Raw genomic sequence first — 11638 nt, forward strand, 5'->3', positions numbered from 1 at the left:
ATTCCATAGAAATCATTGACTCAACTGTCAAAGATAATGTAAAGCAGAAAAAGCGACTGGTCCAAAACATACAGGAAATCCAGGACTCAATGAGAAGATCAAACCTAAGGATAATAGTTGTAGAAGAGAGTGAAGACTCCCAACTTAAAGGACCAGTAAATATCTTCAACAAAATCATAGAAGAAAACTTCCCTAACCTAAAGAAGGAGATACCCATAAGCATACAAGAAGCCTACAGAACTCCAAATAGATTGGACCAGAAAAGAAACTCCTCCCGTCACATAATAGTCAAAACACCAAACGCACAAAATAAAGAAAGAATATTAAAAGCAGTAAGGGAAAAAGGTCAAGTAACATATAAAGGCAGACCTATCAGAATCACACCAGACTTTTCTCCAGAAACTATGAAAGCCTGAAGATCCTGGACAGATGTCATACAGACCCTAAGAGAACACAAATGGCAGCCTAGGTTACTGTATCCAGCAAAACATAGATGGAGAAACCAAGATATTCCATGACAAAACCAAATTTAAACAATATCTTTCTACAAATCCAGCACTAAAAATGATAATTAATGGTAAAACCCAACATAAGGAGGCAAGCTACACCCTAAAAGAAGCAAGAAACTAATCGCCTTGGCAACAAAACAAAGAGAAGAAAAAGCACACAAACATAACCTCAGATCCAAATATGAATATAACAAGAAGCAATAATCACTATTCCTTAATATCTCTCAACATCAATGGACTCATCTCCCCAATAAAAAGACATAGATTAACAAACTGGATACGCAACAAGGACCCTGCATTCTGCTGCCTACAAGAAACACACCTCAGAGACAAAGACAGACACTACCTCAGAGTGAAAGGCTGGAAAACAACTTGCCGAGCAAATGGTCAGAAGAAGCACGCTGGAGTAGCCATTCTAATATCAAATAAAATCAATTTTCAACTAAAAGTCATCAAAAAAGATAAGGAAGGACACTTCATGTTCATCAAAGGAAAAATCCACCAAGATGAACTATCAATCCTAAATATCTATGCCCCAAATACAAGGGCACCTACATACGTAAAAGAAACCTTACTAAAGCTCAAAACACACATTGCACCTCACACAATAATAGTAGGAGATTTCAACACCCCACTCCCATCAATGGACAGATCATGGAAACAGAAATTAAACAGAGACGAAGACAGACTAAGAGAAGTCACGAACCAAATGGACTTAACAGATATTTATAGAACATTCTATCCTAAAGGAAAAGTATATTCCTTCTTCTCAGCTCCTCATGGTACTTTCTCCAAAACTGACCATATAATTGGTCAAAAAACGGGCCTCAACAGGTACAGAAAGATAGAAATCATCCCATGCGAGCTATCAGACCATCACGGCCGAAAGCTGGTCTTCAATAACAAAAAGGGAAGAATGCCCACATATACGTGGAAGTTGAACAATGCTCTACTCAACGATAACCTGGTCAAGGAAGAAATAAAGAAAGATATTAAAGACTTCTTAGAATTTAATGCAAATGAAGGTACAACATACCCAAACTTATGGGACACAATGAAAGCTGTGCTAAGAGGAAAACTCATACCTCTGAGTGCCTGCGGAAAGAAACAGGAAAGAGCATATGTCACCAGCTTGACATCACACCTAAAAGCTCTAGAACACAAAGAAGCAAATACACCCAGGAGAAGTAGAAAGCAGGAAATAATCAAACTCAGAGCTGAAATCAACCAAGTAGAAACAAAAAGGACCATAGAAAGGATCAACAGTAACGAAAGTTGGTTCTTTGAGAAAATCAACAAGATAGATAAACCCTTAGCCAGACTAACGAGAGGATACAGAGAGTGTGTCCAAATTAACAAAATCAGAAATGAAAAGGGAGACATAACTACAGATTCAGAGGAAATTCAAAAAATCATCAGATCTTACTATAAAAGCTTATATTCAACAAAACTTGAAAATCTGCAGGATATGGACAATTTCCTAGACAGATACCAGGTACCGAAGTTAAATCAGGAACAGATAAACCAGTTAAACAACCCCATAACTCCTAAGGAAATAGAAGCAGTCATTAAAGGTCTCCCAACCAAAAAGAGCCCAGATCCAGACGAGTTTAGTGCAGAATTCTATCAGACCTTCATAGAAGACCTCGTACCAATATTATCCAAACTATTCCACAAAATTGAAACAGATGGAGCACTACCAAATTCCTTCTATGAAGCCACAATTACTCTTATACTTAAACCACACAAAGACCCAACAAAGAAAGAGAACTTCAGACCAATTTCCCTTATGAATATCGACGTAAAATTACTCAATAAAATTCTGGCAAACCGAATCCAAGAGCACATCAAAACAATCACCCATCATGATCAAGTCGGCTTCATCCCAGGCATGCAGGGATGGTTTAATATACAGAAAACTGATTTATTTCATTTAATTTTATACCCAGCCACTATGCTGAAGTTGTCTATCAGCTTCAGTAGTTCTCTGGTGGAACTTTCAACCACCATGATTTTTTCAACGTGATCCATTATATAAACAAACTGAAAGAACAAAAGCACATGATCATTTCATTAGATGCTGAGAAAGCATTTGACAAAATTCCACACCCTTTCATGATAAAAGTCCTGGAAAGAATAGGAATTCAAGGCCCATACCTAAACATAGTAAAAGCCATATACAGCAAACCAGTTGCTAACATTAAACTAAATGGAGAGAAACTTGAAGCAGTCCCACTAAAATCAGGGACTAGACAAGGTTGCCCACTCTCTCCCTACTTATTCAATATAGTACTTGAAGTTCTAGCCAGAGCTATCAGAAAACAAAAGGAGGTCAAGGGGATACAGATCGGAAAATTAGAAGTCAAAATATCAGAGCTATCAGAAAACAAAAGGAGGTCAAGGGGATAGAGATCGGAAAAGAAGAAGTCAAAATATCACGATTTGCAGATGATATGATAGTATATTTAAGTGATCCCAAAAGTTCCACCAGAGAACTACTGAAGCTGATAGACAACTTCAGCATAGTGGCTGGGTATAAAATTAACTGAAATAAATCAGTAGCCTTCCTCTACACAAAAGAGAAACAAGCCGAGAAAGAAATTAGGGAAACGACACCCTTCATAATAGACCCAAATAATATAAAGTACCTCAGTGTGACTTTAAACAAGCAAGTAAAAGATCTGTACAATAAGAACTTCAAGAACCTGAAGAAAGAAATTGAAGAAGACCTCAGAAGATGGAAAGGTCTCCCATGCTCATGGATTGGCAGGACTAATATAGTAAAAATGGCCATTTTACCAAAAGTGATCTACAGATTCAATGCAATCCCCATCAAAATACCAATCCATTTCTTCAAAGAGTTAGACAGAACAATTTGCAAATTCATCTGGAATAACAAAAAACCCAGGATAGCTAAAACTATCCTCAACAATAAAAGGACTTCAGGGGGAATCACTATCCCTGAACTCAAGCAGTATTACAGAGCAATAGTGATAAAAACTGCATGGTATTGGTACAGAGACAAACAGATAGACCAATGGAACAGAATTGAAGACCCAGAAATGAACCCACACACCTATGGGCACTTGATTTTTGACAAAGGAGCCGAAACCATCCAATGGAAAAAAGATAGCATTTTCAGCAAATGGTGCTGGTTCAACTGGAGGGCAACATGTAGAAGAATGCAGATCGATCCATGCTTATCACCCTGTACAAAGCTTAAGTCCAAGTGGATCAAGGACCTCCACATCAAACCAGACACACTCAAACTAATAGAAGAAAAACTAGGGAAGCATCTGGAACACATGGGCACTGGAAAAAATTTCCTGAACAAAACACCAATGGCTTATGCTCTAAGATCAAGAATCGACAAATGGGATCTCATAAAACTGCAAAGCTTCTGTAAGGCAAAGGACACTGTGGTTAGGACAAAACGGCAACCAACAGATTGGGAAAAGATCTTTACCAATCCTACAACAGATAGAGGCCTTATATCCAAAATATACAAAGAACTCAAGAAGTTAGACTGCAGGGAGACAAATAACCTTATTAAAAAATGGGGTTCAGAGCTAAACAAAGAATTCACAGCTGAGGAACGCTGAATGGCTGAGAAACACCTAAAGAAATGTTCAACATCTTTAGTCATAAGGGAAATGCAAATCAAAACAACCCTGAGATTTCACCTCACACCAGTGAGAATGGCTAAGATCAAAAACTCAGGTGACAGCAAATGCTGGCAAGGATGTGGAGAAAGAGGAACACTCCTCCATTGTTGGTGGGATTGCAGACTGTTACAACCATTCTGGAAATCAGTATGGAGGTTCCTCAGAAAATTGGACATTGAACTGCCTGAGGATCCAGCTATACCTCTCTTGGGCATATACCCAAAAGATGCCGCAACAGATAAAAAAGACACGTGCTCCACTATGTTCATAGCAGCCTTATTTATAATAGCCAGAAGCTGGAAAGAACCCAGATGCCCTTCAACAGAGGAATGGATACAGAAAGTGTGGTACATCTACACAATGGAATATTACTCAGCTATCAAACACAATGACTTTATGAAATTCGTAGGCAAATGGTTGGAACTGGAAAATATCATCCTGAGTGAGATAACCCAATCACAGAAAAACACACATGGTATGCACTCATTGATAAGTGGCTATTAGCCCAAATTCTTGAATTACCCTAGATGCCTAGAACACTTGAAACTCAATACGGGTGATCAAAATGTGAAATCTTCACTCCTTCTTTGAAAGGGGAACAAGAATATCCTTGGCAGGGAATAGAGAAGCAAAGATTAAAACAGAAACAGAGGAACACCCATTCAGAGCCTGCCACACATGTGGCCCATACATATACAGCCACCCAATTAGACAAGATGGATGAAGCAAAGAAGTGCAGGCAGACAGGAGCTGGATGTAGATCTCCTCTGAGAGACACAGCCAGAATACAGCAAATACAGAGGCGAATGCCAGCAGCAAACCACTGAACTGAGAATAGGACCTTCATTGAAGAAATCAGAGAAAGAACTGGAAAGCTTGAAGGGTCTTGAGACACCATATGAACAACAATGCCAAGCAACCAGGGCATCCAGGGACTAAGCCACTACCTAAAGACTATACATGGACTGACCCTGTACTCTGACCTAATAGATAGCATTGAATACCCTAGTAAGATCATCAGTGTAAGGGGAAGCACTGGATCCTGCTAAGACTGAACCCCCAGTGAACGTGATTACTGGAGGGAGGGTGGCAATGGTGGGAGGATGTGGAGGGGAACACCCATAAAGAAGGGGAGGGGGACGGATTAGGGGGATGTTGGCCCGTAAACCGGAAAAGGGAATAACACTCCAAATGGAAATAAGAAATACTCAAGTTAAAAAAAAAATAAATAAAAAAACAAACAAAAAAGTGACAAAAAAAGAAAATGTTAATGCTGTACCAAATAGATCATTGTATCAAATATGACATAAAGAAAGAAGATGTGACTTTAGGTTGAATCATCAAATAAAGCAATGGTGTTTTATAATTGCTTACACATATATGTATATATCATTATATATTATATACATTATATATTATATATACATATTTAACTATTTATATAAACAACACAGAAAATTAAAAACCAGAACGAGCCTAACCCTCAGACTGTGTGCATCTGAATAGAGAAATGTATGGACTTGGAAAGGGATGAATGAGGGCTGAGGAAAGGTGAGAGTTATGCCATGTGGCTGGAAAGCACATCTCTGAAAAGGAAAGATGAAACTCCTAAAATGTCAGTCAATACTGAGGTGAAAGACAGCCTGAGTACAAAGTGCAAGAATTAAATTAAAAAATAAATAAATAATCTGACACTTTAGAAAATTCTTTCCATTGGTGCACAGCAGCATTTTTACTTGGAGAATACAAGGGCAAGATAACAAAGTCTCCCAACAGGGTCCTTATTGAAATGCACCTAGTGTTTGCTTATTCTGTGTAGAAACACACAGATTTTAAAGTGATCATCATGGAAGAAAGTGTGTGCTCATATCAAGTAGGATCCACGGTGCTGCTCCACGCCAAAACAGCAGGTGGAGCAATTGCTTTCTCAGAAATCAGGCTGAGGTTTCTGGAAGGCTCAGTGGCTCTGTAGTTGATTCAGAGTATGTAGAGGAAGAGTTTGCCCCTGATAACAAAAGGGAAATCAAGAATTGAGATAAATTTTAATGAGTTAGGGCTGGGCTGGGAGTATCATAATTGGTGACATTGCTCTAGGCTGAGTCTCAGTGCCAGGGCAGGAGAGCTGAGCATTCCCCAAAAGGACTCACCCAGAGGGACAACTAGGGAGTTCCAATATTTGTGTTCCTTTAACTCACCTCTCTTCTTCTCCAAAGTACCTTTATGTGGCTCGAAACGCCAAAGACTGCATGGTTTCCTTCTACCACTTCTACAGAATGTGCCAGGTGCTCCCCAATCCAGGCACCTGGAATGAGTATTTTGAAACCTTCATCAATGGAAAAGGTAAATAAAAATGCATTGTCCCTCTGTGGTTTTACCCCGATTAGGCTGAGCTGAGAGAACAACCCCTGACAGTTGATCCCCCAGAGTTTCCTGTGCCTCCTATCCTGGCCTCTATTTGGGGATTCCCGACCTATAGACTTTCCTCAGCCTGTGTGACCCTGTCATAATATCAGGGTGCAAGTGATTGTGCATAATCAATATGAAGCCACTTTAATTCTCATATTAAAGAAAAGCCCCCAATACTGACAGAAACTACGTGACCTCAGAATCGAGCAGCTCAGTGATGCTGGGAAATATCTAATACAGAATTTTTCCTTCTCTGATGTACCTGAAGCCAGAAAAAAGAAAGAAAGAGAGAGAGAGAGACAGAGAGACAGAGACAGAGACAGAGAGTGAGACAGAGAGAGAGAGAGAAAGAAAGAAAGAAAGAAAGAAAGAAAGAGAGAGAAAGAGAGAGAGAAAGAGAGAGAGAGAAAGAAAAAGAAAAAAGGAAAGTCAAACTTTCCTGACTTGGAAGATTTGTGTCCATGAAAACAATTCTTGTTTTTCACAGTAAGTTGTGGATCTTGGTTTGACCATGTGAAAGGATGGTGGGAAATTCGAGACAGATACCAGATTCTCTTCCTCTTCTATGAAGACATGAAGAGGGTAAGTAAATTACTTCTTCAGCATCAGGAACAGGGAAGCTGCTTTAGGAATGTGGTTCTGACAGGAATGTCTGAAAAATGTGATAGTGTGAAAACTCTTTTCCAGTCCAACTAATGCTACCCTCACTCACAGGACCCAAAGCGTGAAATCCAGAAGGTAATACAGTTCATGGGCAAGAATTTGGATGAAGAGGTCGTGGATAAAATAGTCCTGGAGACATCATTTGAGAAAATGAAAGACAATCCTTTGACAAATTTTTCTACAATCCCCAAGACTATCATGGACCAGTCCATTTCCCCTTTCATGAGAAAAGGTCTGTGGGGCTTATTTATCTCTAATTCTGAGGCAGTCCCCCTCCAATCCACATATTGTGATTCTAAGAAAGCTAGAGATTTGTTCCTAGTGTACAAGAAGCTCTACAAAGCAAGTCTTACAGATAACTAAGACAGACTCCCCTTGGTGCACACCTCCTTGGGATCCCTGCCTGCGGTTAGACTCATCAGATCTGACATCTAGTTTGATTCTGTCTCCAAATCATGACTCATGACACTTTCAGGACTTTCAGCATGTATTACTGAGACCCAGGCCCTTAATGCTTCCTAGATTTTGAAAGAAAAAAAATCTGATTATCCCTGGTGATTCACTTTTAAGTGGGGAATGTTATTTTTTAAAGTTAGTATACTCAATAACTTTCTAAAACTCAACAGTTCGATGATTTCACACAGATCCTCAGTAAACCCACTTTCCAAAAAGGTAGGTACAGAATGAAACCCATCCCACTGTCTCATTAACATCTGCACTTTTTTCCACTGCTATGCAACCAGGACTAGGTTTTATAAACAGCTGCAGAACTTTTTTTCTTTTACTTTCAGCACAGGAGTTAATCCATTGCCCTTGCAGTATTCCCTCTTTTCTCTCTTAGACTTTGGTAAGGTTTGAGAAGCACCCTTTTTCCCAGTCTATCCATGTCCACTCTTCTCTGCACTCACTTGTGTTTGCTTCTTTGCTTGCTTGCTTTGGCCATAAAAACACAACTAAGAATACCATGACAGAAACCTGTTCACTAACACAAACCGTGATTACCTTACATACTTTTGCTTACCAGAATATGAGCTATCCCTCCAGGAAAAGAAATACTGACCTCTACGCATGACTATCTATACAGGACTCATGGATATCCTGTTATTCTTCCAAGTATTTCTCTTATTATAGATATTGTGTCCATATTTTTATGATTAATGCTACAATGAACATTTCTTGTTCATCAAGTTGGATAATTTTCTTTAAGAATCACAAGTGTTACAGTGATTATCTCTCTAAAATTATTTAAAATAATAAAAATAGAATCTCGTTCCAATAACATAATCTACTAAAAACAATTCATAGAAATAAACGATGCAGTTCAATACATTCTTACAAACAAATAAAACTAAGTGATCAAAGTAAAAAGAATTCCACCAGCTTGGTTGATATCCTGCCATATCCTTTGCAGGCAATCTTTCCTTCAGAAGAAAATATTCCCATTTCTCACTGTAAGTTGGTTTTGTTTGTTCTTAGGTGGCATATACTTGGAGTGTCACAACATGTATTTTCTTATGCCCCAGATCTCTGGCCAGTATAACATCTTAAGATCTCCTTGTATGGCTATATGTCTACCATTCCTTCATTTTTATAATTGTTACTACCTAATATGTGTGTGTAGCACAGTAGAGCCAAGATTCTGGGTCACATTGAATTGATTGATTTTATTTAGACGCCAGAGCCCCTGCACAAAGACAACTAAACCCCCTTCTCATTAAGGAGAGGTAAAGTGGTGAGGAATTGAGCTCCTGTCAGGACAGCACCAATGTGGGTACTGCACACTCCAGTCAGGGATACAGTCTGTCAACCACACACTGATGCTTTTGTCTGGCCTTTGTCCTTTAGGAATTGTGGGTGATTGGAAAAACCACTTTACTGTGGCCCAGAATGAGAGGTTTGATGAAATCTATGAGCAAAAGATGGACGGAACCTCTCTAAACTTCTGCATGGAACTCTGATCAAGATGAGAAGATAGACATCAAGGACAGGAGTCTGTCTGCAAGCCTCAATCCAGCCAAAGGAAGATCAGAAAGCAAACTGTAAATGCCAAGGACTGTGACACCAACTCTGTTATTACTGACATCACTTTACAATTCACAAAATCATATTATGTCCAGTGTATACTTTCTCCACTATTCAGTACAAATCAGTAAGATGGCTTAATAAGCTAATAAATAAACAAACTTGAATAGTATAAATTTTATGATGACATCTTTCTAGGAGGTATAGCCTATATTCTAACTCTAAATAACTATCTTATGCACAAAAACACAAATATTAGAAATCATCTAAATGAATGTACAGAAATTCCTAATGTCTTTCTGCTCAATCGGTATTTTTCATGGTTACAGTGGGAAGACTCAGTTTGTGGACAACTTGTTGCAACATGCTCACTGGAACATTTTCTACCTGGTAGGAGGAAATTGAGGGAAGGACTTCAAGGAGATGTCAGAAATCCAAATCTTAATAAACGGAATCCTAGTTCTGGATCATAAAAGAAACAGAAGAAAGGCATGAGGGTGACCTTTGGAAAGCACAAATTGTGTCTTGAAAAAAGCAGAATGGAAGCTTGGTGTTCAACTTGCAGCCAGTTGAGTTTTGATCTCCTGTCATCTCTTCTGAGGAACAGCTTGTACTTTTGCCCACTTTAGCAGAGTCCATCTGCATTTGCTTGCCAGCATACTTCCTTCCACCTCCCACTCGCTCCATGTCTTGGGCATCCTTTTACTCCCAGTAACCAGGCAATATGGAGAACACAGCATGTTGCACGATGGCTCGGAAGACGGAAAGGCAAACACGTTTCGGGTCACAAATTCTCAGCACTTACCCTTTCACTTTAGTTGCAGATGTCAGCACTGCTAAGCTGAGATCAGCAGGAGCAGCCTGTGGCATGAGCAGGATATATATGTGAGCTCAGGGTACCTAGCATGAGCTAGAATGCCATTTGCTTTCTAGCACTCAAACCTGCAATGGCCATGTGATGAGGACGTGGGCACAGCATGTGTTACTACCAGCAAGAGCTATGAGAAGGTGTAGTACAAGTTAGTGGATGGAAGCTAAGAAACTGGAACATGGCCTAGAAGAGAATGAGTGCTCCTGGCCCTGGGTCTTCCTTTCCCTTGTTTCTTGGCCATGAAAAATTCAATAAAATGAGGTGGTTAGTTTTGCTTTGCCATTTACCCTCACCATGATATTCTGTCCATCTCACCACAGAATGTAAATTCCAAACCCAAGAGCTAAAATAAAGCTTCTGTCTTTATAAGTTGCTTTCCCAGATACTTGTTATAATGAAAGAAAGCTCACTAATACATTCCCAATGATGTGGTTATAAAATACTAGAAAAGTCTGAAATTTTGTTGAACTTATAGACAATCGCTTGGTTACTGCCGAAATCTAACCATATGTGTACAGTTAATTAACAATGTCTATTATATAAAAAAAATTATATCCGAATTGTATTGTAAATTTTTATTGTTTGCTCCTAAGTCTTGAAATTATTCAAAGTTTCTCTAGGTAGAGAGTCCCCACTTACAATCCAAACTAAACTGAAGTCCCTACATCTGCTTCCTGTCAGGGTTAAGTTCATAAGAGCCCAGAGTCACTCTAGCCTATAAAAGGAATGACTCTGGTCTCCAACCATCTACTGGTTAACTGTAGATTTAAGGTAAACTTTGGAAACATAATAGTGTCGAACTTAAGCCTCTTTTGGCTTTATTCTTCTGGGAGTTTCCTTTGTATTCAGAAATTAAAATAGCAGAACTTGAAAGAGATAAATTGTAAAACATATTATGTTGGCTTTGTAAGTACACGATTGTATTCATAATTTACACATTGGCAATTTTTAACTATTACTTTTAGAGACAAGAATTAATCAAGTAAATGAAACATTACATCAGAAGAGTAGTTAAGTAACTGTTAGAACGTTTATAAACATTTTAGTTTTACTAGCATTGACTTATGATTATTTTACTAGCATGTCTCTATATACACAAAATTCAATAAAAGAGTTTCAATTACTCCATTTGTTTGCTATCAATCATTTATTTATTTCTGCTCATGATAAATACTGATAACAGACTGGGTACAGAAAAAATGGATAGTAAAAATGATTCAGTCCAGCTTAAGAATGAGCCAATTAATAAGCTCATGTAACCTTCCTTAGCAGACCTCTCTTACATCTGGTATCACTAACACCTTGAGGTCTCCAATGCTTTTTGTCCTTCATGGTTACAGCTTTACTCTTGGATTTTGGGGGTACTGTTGAGGATCAGGGATCCATCCCCTTCTGTGGCAGTCTCAGTTCAGACTGACACCTTTTAAACAAATTTGCATGTTCAGAAGTTGAGGCCTGCTATAGGTGGAGTTTTTCCTCAGTGTATGTTCATATCATCCCAC

General features: G+C 38.7%; 1 protein-coding gene across 20 annotated transcripts in view; it reads left to right on the forward strand.

Moving 5' to 3' along the window:
• LOC148003337 (sulfotransferase 1C2A-like) overlaps positions 1-11260 on the forward strand; it is a 31117-nt gene extending 19857 nt beyond the window's left edge. For 13 of the 20 annotated variants that reach the window (XM_087568322.1, XM_087568326.1, XM_087568324.1 and 10 more), the window contains 4 exons: positions 6388-6514; positions 7068-7162; positions 7295-7475; positions 9089-11260. In XM_087568322.1, the coding sequence (XP_087424448.1) occupies positions 6388-6514; positions 7068-7162; positions 7295-7475; positions 9089-9201 (516 nt within the window). In that variant the 3' untranslated portion in view covers positions 9202-11260. The remainder of the gene's footprint in view (positions 1-6387; positions 6515-7067; positions 7163-7294; positions 7476-9088) is intronic. The other 7 variants (XM_087568338.1, XM_087568341.1, XM_087568342.1 and 4 more) reach the window with 1 other exon arrangement.
• The last annotated feature ends 378 nt before the right edge of the window (positions 11261-11638 follow it).

This window comes from Rattus norvegicus, chromosome 9 (genome assembly GCF_021556685.1).
Source record: "Rattus norvegicus strain SHRSP/BbbUtx chromosome 9, alternate assembly SHRSP_T2T, whole genome shotgun sequence".
Classification (NCBI taxonomy): Eukaryota; Metazoa; Chordata; class Mammalia; order Rodentia; family Muridae; genus Rattus; species Rattus norvegicus.